Below are 18,101 nucleotides of genomic sequence, written 5' to 3' on the forward strand. Positions count from 1 at the left end.
GTCTGTGTCCCGTGGGTATTTTTGTAAGACCAGCTTTCTTGTTCTTTCCCCCAGAAAGTCCAGATGGCCCACTCCACGCACCTTCTCAGGTTTCAGTTGCTACACTCTTCCTCTGGACCCAGCAACGTACAGTCCTGAATTATGTGCCCCTTGTAGCAGGTCTGACGTGACACTGAAGTTGAACCTAGGTATCTTTCCAGTGGCCCTGCTTATATTGCTCTTGCTGCTCTCCTCCTAGTCCCCGACCCATTTTATCTGAGGACCAACAAAGAGTCGCAGCTGTCCTCTCTTCCACAATACTTTCAGGAGAGGTTCCTGCCGACGCCCTGTGAGCCCTTAGGCTGAGCAGACAGCCCGCCGTCTGGGGGGATACTTGCTCCGGTACGGCGGTGTGGAAATGACAAGGCGAAGACCTTGCTCCTGAGGGGCCCCTGTCTAGTGACAGAGTTCTTCCCCCAGGAGAGGACCTGAGGTGTTTATGTTTTCAGGAATTTATCTAACATAGTGTTCTCTGACTTCCTACACCAGAATCACTAGGTTGCTTTTGAAAACGCAGGTTCCTGAGTCCCACTTAGACCTATGAAATCAGCCTTCTAGTGGACAGACCCTGCACTTTTCATGTGAGTCTTGCACACTTTCATTGCAACAAAGGGCTAAGACCGAAAGCCTGGATGTAAAGGGGTGTTTGGAGTCCCCTGGGTGAGACTGTCTACCTCTAAGGGCCTTGGCTGGGTCGGGCAAGAGAAACTGGTCAGAGGCTCTCCCACGAATCCTGATGTGGCGCGTGGGCAGCCTCCCCCACCAGCCCCCGAGGTCAAGCTCCAGTCAGTCCCGTCTTTATCCCTCCTGATAAAGAAATGGGTTTCTGGGCCTGAAGTGTGTCTACAGTTTGTCCTGGTCCTGGGCCCCTCTACAAGTCACAAAGAGGGCTTCTGTCCCACACCCCAAGGCAGTAACACAGTCTTCCGGGATCCTAGTGACTGCCCCCAAATGAGGGCGAAAGGGGAAACATGAGTAAGGAGCCGATTTGAATGAACCACACTCACTCTTCATAAAAGGGGGGGGGGGGCCTGGTGGAGAGGGTTATATGGAACCCAGTACTTCCCGCTCAACTTGGCTGTGAGCCTAAACCTGCTCTAAAAGTCTATAGAAATACAGATGTCGCCTGACCTATGGTGGCGCAGTAGATAAAGCATCGACCTGGAAATGCTGAGGTCGCCGGTTCGAAACCCCGGGCTTGCCTGGTCAAGGCACATATGGGAGTTGATGCTTCCAGCTCCTCCCCCTTTCTCTCTCTCCCTCTCTCTCTCCTCTCTAAAAATTAATAAATAAATAAAAAAAAATACAGATGTGGGCCTGACCTGTGGTGGCGTAGTGGATAAAGCATCAACCTGGAAATGCTGAGGTCGCCGGTTCGAAACCCTGGGCTTGCCTGGTCAAGGCACATATGGGAATTGATGCTTCCTGCTCCTCCCTCCCTTCTCTCTCTCTCTCTCTCTCTCCTCTCTTTCCCTCTCTCTCTCCTTTCTAAAATGAATAAATAAAAAAAATTTAAAAAAAAAGAAATTATAAAAAAAGAAATACAGATGTGCCTGACCAGGCGGTAGCGCAGTGGATAGAGCGTTGGGCTGGGACATGGAGAACCCAGGTTGGAGACTCCGAGGTTGACGGCTTGAGCGTGGGATCATCGAGTTTGAGCAAGGCTCACCAGCTTGAGCCCAAGGTCGCTGGCTTGAGCAAGGGGTCACTCAGTCTGCTGTAGACCCCCCTCCCCCCAGTCAAGGCACATATGAGAAATCAATCAATGAACAACAAAGGAACTGCAATGAAGAATTGATGTTTCTCATCTCTCTCTCTTCCTGTCTGTCCCTCTCTCTGTCTCTGCCACACAAAAAAATAATAATAATACAGATGTATATATAGAAGGGATGCTGGCTTCTGGACCTTTGAGTGTGACAGGAAACCAGATGACTAGGCTGGAGCGGGCAGCATGTGGAGCGTGATGGTTCAGCAAACCTGAAATCATACGGGACCTTTAGTGGATAGCTAACACCTACCGTGGGCTGGCCACTTGCCCACATTTTTATCCCTTTATCCTCAACTCAGGCCTCATTATCCCTGTTTCATAGGACAAAGACCTGAGGTTCAGAGGGTGGGATCTGCTCAGGGACATCTAGCTAACAAGTGAGCAGGATCTCCAAAAGTCACACTCGGGTCGTCTGACCCCTGCTCCCAGCTCCCCTTGCTCCCCACGGCTGCCTCTCATTTGCTTTGTACTTTGTCTTACAGGCGAGGGAGCTTTCAAGGGGGCAGTGGCCTGGCCTAAAAATAGCTTACATTTATCAGGCACTTAGTCGGCTACACTCTGCTAAGCACTTTATACAGATTACCTCCTTTAATCCTCACAACCCTATGGTTATTATCATCTCTATTGTTCAGATGAGGAAACAGACCTAAGACAGATAGATGATAATGTGTTGCAAATCACACAGCTAGTTGGTGATGGGCCGTGAGCCGTGGTTGTCTGGCTCTAGAGTGCAGACTCCCTTCCACCGTCACTAGGGGGCAGTGGAGAGAACGGGGACAGACTCTTAAAGGTCGAGTTGAGAATACCTGACAACCTATTGAATGTAAGAGCAGAGAGAGAAAGCAGTTAAAGGTGTGCCTGGGAATCAGCTAATCCTGGGGCCCCTTTCTTTGAACTTGAACACCCTGTTGGATGATCTGCAAGTCAGGAGTCAAGATGTCACCCAACCCCACAGAAGCCAGAGGCCCGAGTCGTATGGTCTGAGCGTGGGGGAGAAGGGGGAGCTGTTTGGAGCTCAATCTCTCTCCTCCCTCCCTGGTGCTGTGTGAGGGGTGTCATCTCACTGCCAAGATAACAGGGCCACCTCGGGCCTCCTCCTGTGGCTATTCTGGGCTGCTGTCCGATCCCCCTCTCCCTGGGTCCCTGCTTCAGCCCTTGTCCTGGGAGTAGCTGGGCTGGGAGAGGCCAGCCCGGTTACACAGCCCTGTGGCAGGGACTCCTGGAGGCTGAGGGGCAGGTGCTCAGCCCCTCCCTCCGCACCAACAGGGAAAATCTGCCGCTGGAGCCCGGCCACAGGTGGCCCAGCATGGAGGCAGTCAGAGTGCTGGAGGTGAAAGAAGCCAGCCCAGCGGACGCAGAAGAACCCCAGACTTCACCGGGACCGGGGGCCAGCAGCCCCGTTCCCCAGCTCCTGGCCCCTCTAGAAGGTGACAAGGGGGGGTGGGGAAGGGGCAGGCGGCGGTGGGAGTTGGGAGGATATCCCGACATCCTGACGGCACCTCCTTGGGTTTGTGCAGAACTGCGTGACCTCCTGGGATGGGGACTCGGGATGAAGGAGCATTGCTAGGAACCCCCACCCTCTTCCATGGTGACTTCTTACTTGCTGCTCAAGTGTCTCTGCTGAGTTTTTGCTTTTTCAGCTGAGCATTCCATGAAAAGTATTTGTGGCACTTGACGGTGACTATGAATTATGTTTATGTTTTTACCTTTAAAATGTCTGGCACAGGCACTAGGAGGACCTGCTGCACTAGTGCCGGTCAGAAAGGGGCTGAGGGGTGAGATGGGCCATCTAGATTAGAAGAAGGAAAGGAAAAGCTTACAGCGACGGGGAGTGAACAGTCCAGGACACTCTGCCTCTCCCTGGGCTGTGCCATGGGTCCAGGAAGGACACTCTGCCTCTCCCTGGGCTGTGCCATGGGTCCAGGAAGGACACTCTGCCTCTCCCTGGGCTGTGCCATGGGTCCAGGAAGGACACTCTGCCTCTCCCTGGGCTGTGCCATGGGTCCAGGAAGGACACTCTGCCTCTCCCTGGGCTGTGCCATGGGTCCAGGAAGGACACTCTGCCTCTCCCTGGGCTGTGCCATGGGTCCAGGACCCACCCCGACACCCCTGCGTCCCCACTGGCTCCCGTGAGAAATCCCTGTTGCCCAGACACTAGGTTCCACGGAAGCAGAGCCCTCCTGGGAGGAAGGAGCCCGTGGCTTCCTCTTCGTGGTGGTCTCGGTGAGCCTCTAGGCCAAGAGGCATTTTTGAGCTAGAAAGTGGTGGGTGCCCCTTCCAATCCCAGGTGCCCAGCCCGCTGCCCCTGGCTGGGGCCTCAGTAGCCAACAACTCTGTCCCCTCTGTGCCTGGCTCAGCCGACCAGAGGTGGAAGGAGAAACAGAGCTCATTTCTTAAAGGCCTTGGCTCACGAGTGGATTCTCATCATTTCTACTCACATCTCCTTGGGAAGAGCTAGTCGTCTTGTCAAGACAGCAAGGGGGCAGCCCCTTCTCAGAGATAATGGTTCTCTGGACGAGATCGCATAGACCGGTGTGGGCAATTAGCCCTCTCGTCACAGAGGTGGTGGTGAGAGCGGGCGGGCGGCTTGAAACTCGGGTAATAGAGGGGCTGCAGTTGTCGGGCTAGAGAAGGACCGAGTGAGGGCGAAGCCGGGAGGACACAATTCCTGGAGGAGCGGACACTCGAGGCAAGGCCGGCGGGGATGGCGGGGTGGCTGCGGAATCGCCAGGAGTTAGGACTGAAGCAGCGCTGGGGACAGTGACCGTGACAGTGACCGTGAGCCAGGGCTAAGGCCTCCAGCCGGAGGGGAAGACCACCGCCCACCGGGGAGGGAGGCTGAGCCTCCTCAGAGGAGTGTCGCCTACGTCTGTGTCCTCTTACTGTTTTCTGACCTTCGTTTCATGGTCTCCAAGGAAATGATACTCTTATCCTTACAAGGTGCTCCTGAGGTCACCACACTCCTTCCCACACACTCCTCCAGACAGGTTTCTGAGCAGGCCAAGGCCACGTCCTCTGCCTCTGCTGATGTTTCTCTAAGAAATGCTGGTACTACTTGGATCCCTGAAAAGCTCTGGTTATGTTTCAAAGCCATAACTTACCTTATACGTTCACCCCCTCGTGGTAACCGATCACACGCACACGTAAATAGTCTCACACACTCGCACCCCCTTCACTGTTCAAATGTGTCCATCTTGTTTCTTCATTCTCCAGGCCATAATGAATAACAACAATCTGACCTAGGGAACTGCTGGAGCAAAGTCTTTAGTCATGTGAAAAAAAATTATGAGAGGATTACGAACAATTTTTCCCATGATCAAAGAATAAGGACATGGGCATAAACTTCAGCAGCATGAAATCAGAGTAGAACTAGGAGGCACTCTAATCAAGAAGAGTCAAGTGCCCTGGCAGGTGGCACAGTGGATAGAGACAGTGACCCTGAGGGTGCCAGCTCAGCCCCAAGGTCACCAGTTCAAGCCCCAGTCAGGGCACATATGAGAAGCCATCAAACAGGGCACAACTAAGTGGAGCGAGTTGATGCCTCCCTCCCTCCCTCTCTCTCTCTCTCTCTCTTTTCCTTTCCTTCTCTCTCCTCCCTCCCCCACCTCCTTCTTCTATCTCAAGAAAAAGAAGAGTCAGGATCTTTGGACCTTAGGTAGTCTTCTCGACTAATTCCTAAGAAAGAATTAGACAGCGTGTGCCTGAGAGAGATACAGCACTGAGAAGGCCACAGCTCAGAGCCAGTGGCTCTCAAAGGACTTTTCAAAATGCCTTTCCCACCCGACTCTGTGAAGGGAGGAAAGCGCCCTGTGGCTGCCTCACGGCTGGTCTCAGAAACCCAAGGTTCTGCTGTTGGGCTCCAGTCTTTGGTTCACATCCCTCCCGGCATGGAGGAGGAGGAGGAGGAGGAGGAGGAGGAGGAGGAGGAGGAGGAGGGGGAAGAGGGGGAGGAGGAGGAGGAGGAGGAGGAGGGAGATGGGGAGGAGGAGGAGGAAGAGGAGGAGGAGGAGGGGGGAGGAGGAGGAGGAGGAGGGAGGGAGATGAAGAGGAGGAAGATGGGGAGGAGGAGGAGGAAGAGGAGGAGGAGGAGGGGGAAGAGGGGGAGGAAGAGGGGGGAGGAGGAGGAGGAAGAGGAGGAGGAGGAGGGGGAGGAGGAGGGGGAAGGAGGAGGAGGAGGGAGGGAGATGAAGAGGAGGGAGAGGGGGAGGAGGGGATGGAGGGGGAGGAGGAGGAGGAGGGGGAAAAGGAGGAGGAGGAGAGGGAGGAGGAGGGGAAGAGGGGGAGGAAGATGAGGAGGGGGAGGGGGAGGAGGGGGAGGAGGCCCTGTTTCCCCAAGGTCAGTACAATTAGCACCTCCCTGGACTACGGAGGTGTGAAAAGCGCTGCCCCAACTGAGCCCTCCTATAACATTTTCCGCGAAGGGTCAGGTTGCTCTTGTCTGCAGGGCCACCAGAAGGCCTGGGCTGCTCTGGGCGAGGGCGGGCAGCGCCCTGGCACCTGGGGCTGTCAAACACTCTCCTGCCACCTCCACGCACTTTGTCAGCTGCTTTAGCCTCAAAGCTGTCCTCTGCCCTCCCACTGGGGCCTGGGAGCCTGCTGAAAGCCATATCCTCACCGACTAATCCTCAGCTGGAACATTCTAGTCACTTAAGCCTGTGTCCTATGGATTCATTGTCGTGTCAGGGAATGCTGCTGATAAGCAAAGGGCAGAGAAGGCCCCCACCCTAGCTGTCAGTCCTTCTCTCTCTGCCCCTGCGGGACCCCCTCTGGGTCTCAGGGCCGCTCTCCCCTCCTCCTCCTCCTCCTCCTCCTCCTAATTCCCCCATCTTAGCTCTTGTTCCACGTAAACCTATTTCTTTAACTTTTCTCGTTAGTCCAGGTGAAAGGATGCTAACATCTTCCAAGGTATTTTCTAAGACACGAAAGAAATACCAAGTGGGAGCAGATATATACGTGTGCACGCAGCCAGCTCTAGAACCCGCGTCCTCCCCGCGGTCTCAGCAGAGAGCGCTCAGCACACAGGACACGTGTTCTAGGCACCACAGCCTCTGCTCCTCTCCTCATCTCAGCGTTTTCAGTCCTTCAAGGTGCCCCTTCTTTGTCACCTCCCTCAGGGGCAAGATCACAGTCAGAGCCCTGGCTGTGGTGGCCTGTCCCAGACGGACACTAGAGGACAGGTGAGTGGACAGAGTGGCCGTGTTCAGAGAATGGGCCCCTCTGACACACATTCCTGCACGGGGAGGAGTTGTGTCAGCACAACTTCCCAGCCAGCCACGACAGCGCCAGCAAACGTTTCTCCCTCCGAGCCCCATCCTTCTGTTGCTCTCCCCATGCCGGGTGCTCCTCCAGGCCCCCCAAACGCGGACACTCTGTCGCAGAGCCAGGGGCGGAGAGCAGCGTCTCCCCGGCCATCTCCCCAGCGAGTGTGAGAGGTTCCCGCAGCCAGAACCGCGCCCAACAAGATGAGGTGTTGACCCTCCTTGTCCATTGCCGCCCTCTTTTCTCAGAAAACTCTGAAGTCATATCCGCCAGTTCTCAACCCCTTGGTGGCTTGCCAAAATGGCCCCAGGAGAGGAACATATCACACAAACGCTTTTCTGTTCTCTGTGCCCCGCCCCTTCCCAGACCATCAAAGTCACACAAAGGGCAAGCAGAACAGGACCTTCAGCCACAGGGCTCGCTTGGTGGCTGTCCTGTCGCTACTGAGCCCCAAGGGCAAGACAGGCGCCCAGTGCTGGAGTCCCCGTAGCACCCCTGTTCTGCTTCTGTAGGGCACGGGCAAGGCGCAGTCTGAGACACAACCCCGGGAAACCCACGGCACACAGCAGCAAAGGAACCAGGTCAACAAGATGTACGGCGCACACTGAACATCCATGTTCAGTTCCTTTACAAAGGCCAAGTGATGGGGGGACTATGGGAATGAGGTTCTCGGTCCCTAGACAGTGGTCTACAAACTGAGGTGTAGAGAGAATATAGCAGAATCTATTTTTTTTTAAAAATTTAATTGGTTTTAGAGAGAGAGAGAGAGAGAGAGAGAGAGAGAAACATTGACTTACTGTTCCACTTAGTTGTGCATTCACTAGTTGCTTCTTGCACATGCTCTGATGGAGATCGAACTCACAACCTTGGCATCCCGGGACGATGTTCTAACCAACTGAGCTATCCAGCCAGAAGGAACCTGTTTTATTTTAAATTTTACCACTCAAAATTTTGCATTGTATAAATGTACATATTTAAACAGCTCAATGTATAAGTAAATATATGTTGGTGTGAATGCTCAGGAATGTATTTACAGAGAAGTGGATGTTATCAAGAAGTTTGGAATCCACTAACGAGCAGCTGTACTCTTTGCCACAGTTGTGTATTGGGGCGGAGCTTTTCCAACGGCTAGCAATACACTGTTTGGGGAGGCTGGGAAGTTGCTGGGGACTGAGTCACTGTCACGTTCCACGTAGAGAACAGGAGCAGGGGACTATAGCTGCCTGAGAAAGGAGACTCCTGTCTCCCAAGAAGGCTAGAAAGTGGTGTCCGTCTTAGCCAGGCCCCCAAGAGAACCCGGGGGGATGTTTGCTCTGTCTTGGCAAAGGCAGCCTGAGGCCCAGGAGAGAAGTTATACCTGCTCATTCTTGAAACCTCACGCTCAGCACCTTCCTGAGCATCTCCGGTCTTCATCCTGGAAGCCAATAAGCCTACGTAATCCAATCTCCCTTCTCATTGGAACAGGCCTGGGAGATCAAGGGGAAGCAGGCAGTGGCCTGGACCTTCCCCAGATTCTGTTGGTACAAAGGGATCCTCCACAGACGAGAAGAGCACTGTGCAGGCGCTGGGCAGGGAGGCCATGCGAAGGAACAGACGCCAGCACCCTCTGCTGTGCTCGGCGCTGTCCTAGTGGGTCCAGGGTGTGGACTCTGTCTGTGGAAGGGAAAGCTTTCTCCTCGAGTCTGGCACCAAACTAGGGGGCAGGGCTGACACTGAGAGGTCAGGGTCAACACTAAACGTGGCCGTGACAAAAGGAGTGTGGTTAAAGAAAAATGTAGCAAGTGAGTGGAAGGACAAATCACACAGGCTGGATCGGTCTGTGCACAAACAACAAAAAGAAATCTCAGTTGATGGAAAGTCAGAAGTTGAGTTAGAAATTAAAAGAAGCAATAGTGCCTGACCAGGCGGTGGCGCAGTGAATAGAGCATCGAACTGGGATGCGGAGGACCCAGGTTCGAGACCCCGAGGTCGCCAGCTTGAGCGTGGGCTCATCTGGTTTGAGCAAAGCTCACCAGCTTGGACCCAAGGTCGCTGGCTCGAGCAAGGGGTCACTCCGTCTGCTGTAGCCCCCTGATCAAGGCACATATGAGAAATCAATCAATGAACAACTAAGGAGCCGCAACGAAGAATTGATGTTTCTCATCTCTCTCCTTTCCTGTCTGTTTGTCCCTATCTGTCCCTCTCTCTGATTCTCTCTGTTTCTGCCACACACACACACACACACACACACACACACACACACACACACGCAACAGAGAGCCCGAGCTGTGGTGACGCAGTGGATAGAGTGAACACCTGGCGCGCCAGGTCTGAAGCCAGGCTTGCCCAGTTAAGGTTCTCCTGCCTCCCTGTCTAAAATCAGCAAATAAATATTTTTTAAATTTTATTGATTTTTTTTATACTGAGAGGAAGGAGAGAGAGAGAGAGAGAGAGAGAGAGAGAGAGAGAGAGGAACATAGATCTGTTCCTGTATGTGCCCTGACCGGGGATCGAACTGGCAACCTCTGCACAATGCTGTAACCAACTGAGCTATCCAGCCAAGATGAGAAATAAAATCTTTTTAAAAAAATAATAAAAATTTAAAAGAAAAGAAGCATCAGGCTCACACTCCAGGGCTCTTACTGCCAAGACTGTTGCCGCTCGCTGGGGGATCCTGCAGCCAGTTGCTGGCCCCTAAGCCCCAGCAAGGTGACAGGAGCAATCTTCTCATTCCCTGCGAGACAACTTAATCTGCTAGGGTCACCTGCCCGTGGAGCGCAGCTGAACGCAGCACCCACCCCCTCTGCCTGCCCCTCTGCCCACCACAGGAGGCTCACCACCCCGGTCTCTCCCTTTCCATCACTCAGAGCACCCTAAGATCTGGCTACCTCGAGCCCTGAGGCAGACCTACATCCGGAAGGTTGGCGAAACTGTGAACCTACTAATTCCGTTCCAGGTGATCATGCCAGCCCCGTGCTGGGCCCATGGCTGGGGCAGGGCTTGATTTGGAAACAGATACTGAGTCTTGCTAGCAGTGGGGCAGTCATCCTGCCCTTGAATGGGGAGAGCCATGTCACCAGAAGTCTGAGGCCAAATGGCCATTCCATCTGCACTCCTGGGGGTGGGCTGGGTAGGGCCCCGTGTGACGAGGTGAGGCTCCTCCGTGCCCCTCAGTCAGCAGAGGTCTGGGAGCTCTCAGTTGGGCAGTTCTCAGGAGTTTGGGCAGGTATTGCTAGTCCCAGCTGCCCTGCGTGTCCATGGCCTAAACTCTCAGACGGTGGGAGACTCAAAGCCGTCCTCCTTTCCCATGATTCTCAGGCTGTTCCTGAAACATGGAAGTCCCGTGGGAGAGTCCACCAACCTCTAACTCAAGGAGCTTGCAGCTGCCAGTCAAGTCAGCATGTGGAACCGGGGTGGAGGGTCAAGAGGCCTCTCGAGGCTGCTCACCACCTTACCCCCACTTCTCAGGGCAGACCCACACCCCGAGCCACCTGGACACATAACGGCTGTGCCTTGGATGCCAGCCACGTGAGCGTGCGGAACGGGGAGCAGGACTCCATCCTCTTCATCCGAGAAGCCCGGCGTGCTGACTCGGGTCACTACCAGCTCAGCGTGCAGCTGGGCGCACAGGAGGCCACCGCCACCGTTGACATCTTGGTGATCGGTATGGTGTGGGGAATTGGAGGTGGGTGGTCCTCAGGGGCTCCCTCTCCAGGCTGAAGAGGAGACATCACAGGGAGCTTGGGAAGCCAGGGTGACTCACCCACACCGCGCGTGGGACACAGGAGTGGGTGGGTGGGTGGGGGTAGCTGAACAGAGAAGGGGAAGGAGCGCTCCTGAAGCGATTTCCCTGCGTGCGAGTTGCTCCATGCCCTCTCCATGCCCGGCCCTTTCAGAGAGGCCAGGCCCTCCGCAGAGCATCAAGCTGGTAGAAGTTTGGGGCTCCAGCGCTGCCCTGGAGTGGACGCCTCCCGAAGACACAGGCAATGCGGCGCTGCTGGGATACACGGTGCAGAAGGCTGACACAAAATCCGGGGTGAGGCCCCGCTGGGAGGGAGGACGGGAGGGGGCATGGCACATTCTAGAATGGGGCTCGTGCTAGCTCCACATGGCGGGCTAGGGTAGACTGGATTCACAAAACAGGCGTCTCACTCCTGGCATCTCTTTGGGACCCTAAAGCTGTGGTTCACAGTGCGGGAGCGTTATCACCGCACCAAGTGCATCATCTCCAACCTCATCGTCGGCAACTCCTACGCATTTCGAGTCTTTGCGGAGAACCCGTGTGGTCTGAGTGCCACGGCTCCCATCACTGCCGACCTCGCCCACATCCAGAAAGCAGGTAAGGGGGCGCAGACCCTGAGCTGGGAAGGTCAAGCTAAAGACTGAAGGAGAATGCGGATCTCAGGTACTACATCAAGGCCCTGCTTGGTCACCTCAGCTTCCGTTTACAAGACCAAGGGGTTTGCCCAGCGAGATTTCTCTGAAGCCCCAAAGTTCACCCAGCCTCTGGCGGACTGCGCTATAGTCACGGGCTACAACACCCAGCTCTTCTGCTGCGTCCGCGCCTCTCCCAAGGTGAGCGGGGAGTGCTATGGGTGCCTGTGCCGTGCTGCTTTCTGCTCCTGCTCTAACCTTAGCTGCGTCCAGGAACATTCTAACCGAACGTTTGTTCCCATCCTGTCGTCTGCCTCTTCCGCGGCAGGTGATAGAGAACAGACAGGGCACCTGGAGTCCAAGGCAGACCGACGTGGATCGTGTTCCCAGTATTCCCTGCTGGGTTTGTTCCTCATGTATGAAGGGCTCACTTTCTGACCGGCTGGCAATTGGGCGTGAACTTCAAAGTTGTCTTTCAGGGGTGCTGACATCCCATTGGTTTCTCCTTACCCACCCACCACATCTTATCTAATCAGGGTCATGCACATGCGAGCTGCCTCGGGTTGAACCTTTGGCCATAACTCCGAGCAAGGCTCTATTTACAACCTATTCACTCCACACATGGCATAAAAACCTTACCAAGTACCTTTTGTGTGTTAGTCCTGGGCCAGACTATATGGTGATAACATCTCAGAAAGAGAGTATCAAGTCCTCTCTAGAAACTACTTCTAACAGAGAGGACAGGAGTAACTCCCAAGCCAACAGTGGAAACAGAATATGAATGATTCAATAATATACATGCAAAAAAGAGGCAAATCTGATGCCCAGTGCTTCTGATCCACGCAGGGGCTGTTTGAGCAGGTAGAACAGAAGTGATCACCTTTCTCCCAGTCAGGAATACTCTGATAGACAAGGAGAGGTTTCAGATGACCTCAACCAAGAGTAGGAGTATGGAGGCTGCTGGGACTAGGAGGGCAGCCCCTTCCCAAATATAAGAACGGGGAGTTACCCAGAAGGTGGTTATCTCTTCTAGGTCCCTGTACCTTCTGTTCCTAAAGCAGCCTACTCCTCCTGCTTCTCTGGCCGGCATGTCCCCAAGCCTTGTAGGCAAAGTGTCCCAGAGACTAAGCACAGAAAGAACAATTGGCCTGACCTGTGATGGCGCAGTGGATCAAGCGTTGACTTGGAACGCTGAGGTCACCAGTTCTAAACCCTGGGTTTGCCCCGTCAAGGCACATATGGGAGTTGATGCTTCCTGCTCCTCTCCTCTTCTCTCTCTCTCTCTCTCTCTACCTATCTCTCTCTCTGTCTCTCTTCTCTAAAATGAATAAATAAATAAAAATAATTAAAAAAATAAAAAAGTTGCCTGACCAGGCGGTGGCGCAGTGGATAGAGCATTGGACTGGGAGGCGGAAGGCCCAAGTTCAAGACCCTGAGGTCACCAGCTTGAGTGTGGGCTCATCTGGTTTGAGCAAAGCTCACCAGCTTGAGCCCAAGGTCACTGGCTCGAGCAAGGAGTTACTCGATCTGCTGAAGGCCCGCGGTCAAGGCACATACGAGAAAGCAATCAATGAACAACTAAGGTGTTGCAACACGCAACGAAAAACTAATGATTGATGCTTCTCATCTCTCTGTTCCTGTCTGTCTATCTCCCTCTATCTGACTCTCTCTCTCTGTCTCTAAAAAATAAATAAATAAATAAATAAAAATAAAAAAGAAAGGAAGAACTATTGGTTCTCACCACCCACTGCCCCCTCATGTTTCTCTTCCAGCCCAAGATCGTCTGGCTGAAGAACAAGATGGACGTCTGCGGCAACCCCAAGTACAGAGCCCTCACTCGTCTGGGAATCTGCTCACTCGAGATCCGCAAGCCCGGTCCCTTCGATGGGGGCATCTACACCTGCAAGGCGGTGAACCCCCTGGGGGAGGCGTCCGTGGACTGCCGGGTGGAGGTGATGGGTAAGAGCAGAGCTCCTGGCCCTGGCCGGTTGGCTCAGCGGTAGAGCGTCGGCCTGGCGTGCGGGGGATTCCCGGCCAGGGCACATGGGAGGGGCACCCATTTGCTTCTCCACCCCCCACCCCCCCTTCCTCTCTGTCTCTCTTCCCCTCCCGCAGCCGAGGCTCCATTGGAGCAAAGATGGCCCAGGCGCTGGGGATGGCTCCTTGGCCTCTGCCCCAGGCGCTAGAGTGGCTCTGGTCCCAGCAGAGCGACGCCCCGGAGGGGCAGAGCATCGCCCCTGGTGGGCGGGCCGGGTGGATCCCGGTCGGGCGCATGCGGGAGTCTGTCTGACTGTCTCTCCCCGTTTCCAGCTTCAGAAAAATAAAAAAATTAAAAAAAAAGAGCAGAGCTCCTCCTGCCTTAGGGCTCAGGGTGCAGCCATCTTTCCTTCCCCAGCTGGAAAAGCGGGGCAGAAACACAAGCTTAGATGGAGAAGGGCTGAGTCTGCTTCCCCCTCCAGGCCCTTTCGTCACTGTCAACACCAGGATGTATCTGAGGAGCTACTCTTATTATCCACCTTCTCACTTCTCTCCGTCATAATTCTACAATATAGGAAGAGTTGTTATTGCCATTTTGCAAAAGAGAAACCTGGTGCACAGGGAGGTGACTGGATTACCCAAGATTTCCAGGGTTGGTTAATTGAGGAGTTGGCACTATGGTAGACAGAGCTCAAGTCTCCTGGTCCTCCTCACCCAGATCACTTTAAAAAAACAACAGCCCATAAACCATAACATCGCCTGACCAGATGGTGGTGCAGTGGATAGAGTGTCAGACTGGGGTGCAAAGAACCCAGATTCAAAACCCTGAGCTCACCGGCTTGAGCGTGGGCTTATCTGGCTTGAGCACAGGCTCAACAGCCTGAGCGTGGGGTTGTTGGCTTGAGCATGGGATCATAGACATGACCCCATGGGCACTGGCTTGAGCCCAAGGTCGCCGGTTTGAGCCTGAGGTCACTGGCTTGAGCAAGGGGTCACTGGGTCGACTGGCACATATGAGAAAGCAGTCAATGAACAACTAAGGTGGCACAACGAAGAACTGACGCTTCTCATCTCTCTCCCTTCCTATCTGTCTGTCTCTATCTGTCCCTCCCTCTCTCTCTCTTTCTCTCTCTCTCTCTCTCAAAAAAAAAAAAAAAAAAGTAGCCTGACCTGTGGTGGCGCAGTGGATAAAGTGTCAACCTGGAAACGCTGAGGTTGCTGGTTCAAAACCCTGGGCTTGCCTGGTCAAGGCACATATGGAAATTGATGCTTCTTGCTCCTCCCTCTTCTCTCTCTCTTTCTCTCTCTCCCCTCTCTTTAATGAATAAATAAAAAAAATCTTAAAAAAAAAAATACAATCCTCTGACTCAGTCCAAGAAAGCAGCAGCTCTTTATTGGGCTTTTAAACAAGCCAGAGGACCTTCTCCTCTGGTTTGTTAAAAGAAAATATTGCAAATCTCTCTACCTCTTTTTTTTTTTTTTTTTTTTGTATTTTTCTGAAGCTGGAAACGGGGAGAGACAGTCAGACTCTACCTCTTTTAAAGTACTCATTCTTTGTCTATTACTGTCACCTTGTTCAGATAGCCATCATTGCATTTAAATTGTTTTTATAATTATCGATTTACTGATTTGTTTCCCCATTAAACTATAAGCACTGGAAGTGCAGGGATAGTTTTATTCGCCTTTGTCTCCTCACCGCTGAGCCCAGTTTCTAACACACAGTTCGTAGGATGAATCAAGAATGAATGGCTAGGCCTGACCTGTGGTGGTGCAGTGGATAAATCGTCGACCTGGAACGCTGAGGTCGCCGGTTCAAAACCCTGGGCTTGCCTGGTCAAGGCACATATGGGAGTTGATGCTTCCTGTTCCTCCCTCCCCCTTCTCTCTCTCTTTCTATCTCTCTCTCTCTCTCTCTCTCTCTCTCCCCTCTCGAAAAATTAATAAAAGAAAATATTAAAAAAAAAAAAAAAAGAACGAATGGCTAGGCCCTGGCCGGTTGGCTCAGCGGTAGAGCGTCGGCCTGGCGTGCAGGGGTCCCGGGTTCGATTCCCGGCCAGGGCACATAGGAGAAGCGCCCATTTGCTTCTCCACCCCTCCCCCTCTCCTTCCTCTCTGTCTCTCTCTTCCCCTCCCACAGCCGAGGCTCCATTGGAGCAAAGATGGCCCGGGCGCTGGGGATGGCTCCTTGGCCTCTGCCCCAGGCGCTAGAGTGGCTCTGGTGGTGACAGAGCGACGCCCCGGAGGGGCAGAGCATCGCCCCCTGGTGGGCAGAGCGTCGCCCCTGGTGGGCGTGCCAGGTGGATCTCGGTTGGGCGCATGCAGGAGTCTGTCTGACTGTCTCTCCCCGTTTCCAGCTTCAGAAAAATACAAAAAAAAAAAAAGAATGAATGGCTAGTCTGACCAGGCGGTGGCGCAGTGGATAGAGCATCGGACTGGGATGCAGAGGACCCAGGTTCGAGAACCCGAGGTCGCCAGCTTGAGCATGGGCTCATCTGGTTTGAGCAAAGCTCACCAGCTTGGACCCAGGTCACTGGCTCGAGCAAGGGGTTACTCGGTCTGCTGTAGCCCCATGGTCAAGGCACATATGAGAAATCAATCAATGAACAACTATGGTGTGACAATGAAAAACTAAAGGTGTCACAATAAAAAATTAATGATTGATGCTTCTCATCTTTCTCCATTCCTGTCTGTCCCTATCTATCCCTCTTTCTGACTCACTCTCTCTGTATAAAAAAAAAAGAATGAATGGCTATTACTTGTCCTGTCTTCCCTATGCACAGACAGCTCATTAGCATCATGAACTCCAAAAAACCAGAGAATCATATCCCTTCCCAGGACTCCGAAAGTGTCCCAGAGATTTCTGAGCTATTAAGATTGAGATATGTCTAAATTCTTGCAGCTCTTCCTTGAGGCTCTGAGAGGACACGGACAACCCCTGCGGAAGGTAAGGAAAGAGAAACAGGATTTCCGAGCGTTTCCTGTTTATGGCCAGTGTTGTTGAGACTAAACAGAAAAGGTGTATTCCTGAGCCTTTCAACCCTGCATTCTCTGATGACAACTTTTCTTTTAGTTTTTTTTTTTTTAGTAAGTTAATACTATCCTCCCTGTGGAGGAAGCAAACTATAGATAAAGCCTACCTCCTGTATCTATCTATACTCCTCAAGTTCGTGATAGGGATTTATGGTCCTCTGAAGAAGAGTAAGGGCACCTGTCTAACATTCAGGGGGTTCTGCGGGCGGGAGGTGGGCAGGCGCTGTGAGAAGAGCTGTCAAGTGAGTGGAGTGGGGGGTGGAAGACGGGCACCAGCACCCGGCGGTGGCAGCTTGGAAAAGGACCGAGGAACCTGCTCTCGTCAGTTAAGTGTTCCTCCCTCAGTATCATAAGCGTGGTGAGAAACAGATCCATTGCCTGCTTTTCACTTTGAAGTTTATGGGTTCCCTCCCCTGCAAGAGAAGAACACCACCATTATCGTTACGTGTCAATAATAATTGAACATGTGGGGATGTGGTTCCTCGCAGCACGTGACTGGCAAAGGGCACCTCCGATCAGTGTTGAGAATTTGACAGTGCCCGCAAACTCTAAGTCACTCACAGGAGCAATGTGTACAGGCTGAGTGAGGTGAGAAAGAAGCTCACGAGAGAATGAAAGAGAACGGCTTCCCAGTGCCTCCTCTGACTTACAGCTCCCGGCTGATGACACTGAGAATGCATTCCATCACCGGAGCCATTTATTCAAGCCTATCGTTGATATGTAGCAAATGAAAACCCTAAGAGATGCTTTAAAAGTACAGCCTTCCCAGGATAACTCTCTCCACCAGTGGGCTTGCCGAGACGTTCTCTCGCCATCCCTCCGTTCCCTCTCTGTGTCAGTGTCCCGTCGGGTCAGTGTCAGTCAGTGGTCCTGTCACCAGGAATGAAGCCGGATCAGTACAGAGTTCAGAGCACGGGGACCCCTCAGCACCCTGTATGTGCTCTGGCTGTCGGCTGGTACGGCCACAACAAACTCTCTTTCTGTCCCTGCAGGACGCCCAACTGGGCTGAGATTGTGTTCCTAAGGAGCTCCGGTGCAGCCTCGGGTTTGGACTGATCTAAATAAACGGGAGGCTCTTCAGTGTCTAAGTGTCCATCTGTTTGCGCCTTTCCGCGTGGGAGGATCATTTAGAAAGCTGGAATGCTTTAGCCAGACTGAATACAATCTCAGAACCCTCAGCTTCCTCTTTCTCTTCCTATACCCACTTCCGCTGTCACAGAGGCTCCTAATGCTGCGTTTGTCCCTAGACAGGTCACCTCTATACAGTGCCAGGCCTGAAAAAGATGCTCAAGATAACTGCCTCTCCCTCCCGGGGCTTCCCAGTAAAAGTTGGACAACAACAGGATGCACAGCCATCACAGACACGCAGACAGCAGGACACATAAGCACGTCCATAGCTAATCAGAGACAGAGCACTAAGTCTTGAAGTCTTGGAGATACTGAAGAAATTGCAGCGTATTCTTATTAAGCCCCAGGGAAAGAATTAAGGTAAGGTGTCCCTGCTTACATTTGTTTTTATTCTTTTTATTTTATTTTTATTTTTGACAGAGACAAAGAGAGGGATAGATAGGGACAGACAGACAGGAACGGAGAGAGATGAGAAGCATCAACCATTAGCCCTTCGTTGCGACACCTTAGTTGTTCATTGATTGCTCTCTCACATGTGCCTTGACCG

At 53.0% G+C, this 18,101-nt stretch overlaps 1 protein-coding gene across 1 annotated transcript; it reads left to right on the top strand.

The window, feature by feature from the left end:
• Positions 1-5: 5 nt before the first annotated feature.
• On the top strand, positions 6-17,494 carry MYBPHL (myosin binding protein H like). Its single transcript, XM_066353393.1, has 10 exons — positions 6-188; positions 3,074-3,234; positions 9,913-10,001; positions 10,514-10,709; positions 10,942-11,081; positions 11,225-11,384; positions 11,484-11,620; positions 13,192-13,378; positions 16,296-16,340; positions 17,419-17,494. Exons 2-9 carry the CDS (start codon positions 3,114-3,116, stop codon positions 16,304-16,306), a joined length of 1,041 nt encoding a protein of 346 aa, XP_066209490.1. The 5' UTR covers positions 6-188; positions 3,074-3,113; the 3' UTR covers positions 16,307-16,340; positions 17,419-17,494.
• Positions 17,495-18,101: the final 607 nt, after the last annotated feature.

The sequence above is a fragment of the Saccopteryx leptura genome, chromosome 11, assembly GCF_036850995.1.
Source record: "Saccopteryx leptura isolate mSacLep1 chromosome 11, mSacLep1_pri_phased_curated, whole genome shotgun sequence".
NCBI classification, from domain to species: domain Eukaryota; kingdom Metazoa; phylum Chordata; class Mammalia; order Chiroptera; family Emballonuridae; genus Saccopteryx; species Saccopteryx leptura.

What these genes read in the sequence shown, in the direction of transcription:
- MYBPHL (XM_066353393.1), top strand. Translation starts at nt 3,114, where the DNA reads ATGGAGGCAGTCAGAGTGCTGGAGGTGAAAGAAGCCAGCCCAGCGGAC. An exon ending in CGTTGACATCTTGGTGATCG is followed by an intron (nt 10,710 to 10,941) that starts GTATGGTGTGGG and finishes CGGCCCTTTCAG; the next exon opens with AGAGGCCAGGCCCTCCGCAG. An exon ending in GCGTCCGCGCCTCTCCCAAG is followed by an intron (nt 11,621 to 13,191) that starts GTGAGCGGGGAG and finishes TTTCTCTTCCAG; the next exon opens with CCCAAGATCGTCTGGCTGAA.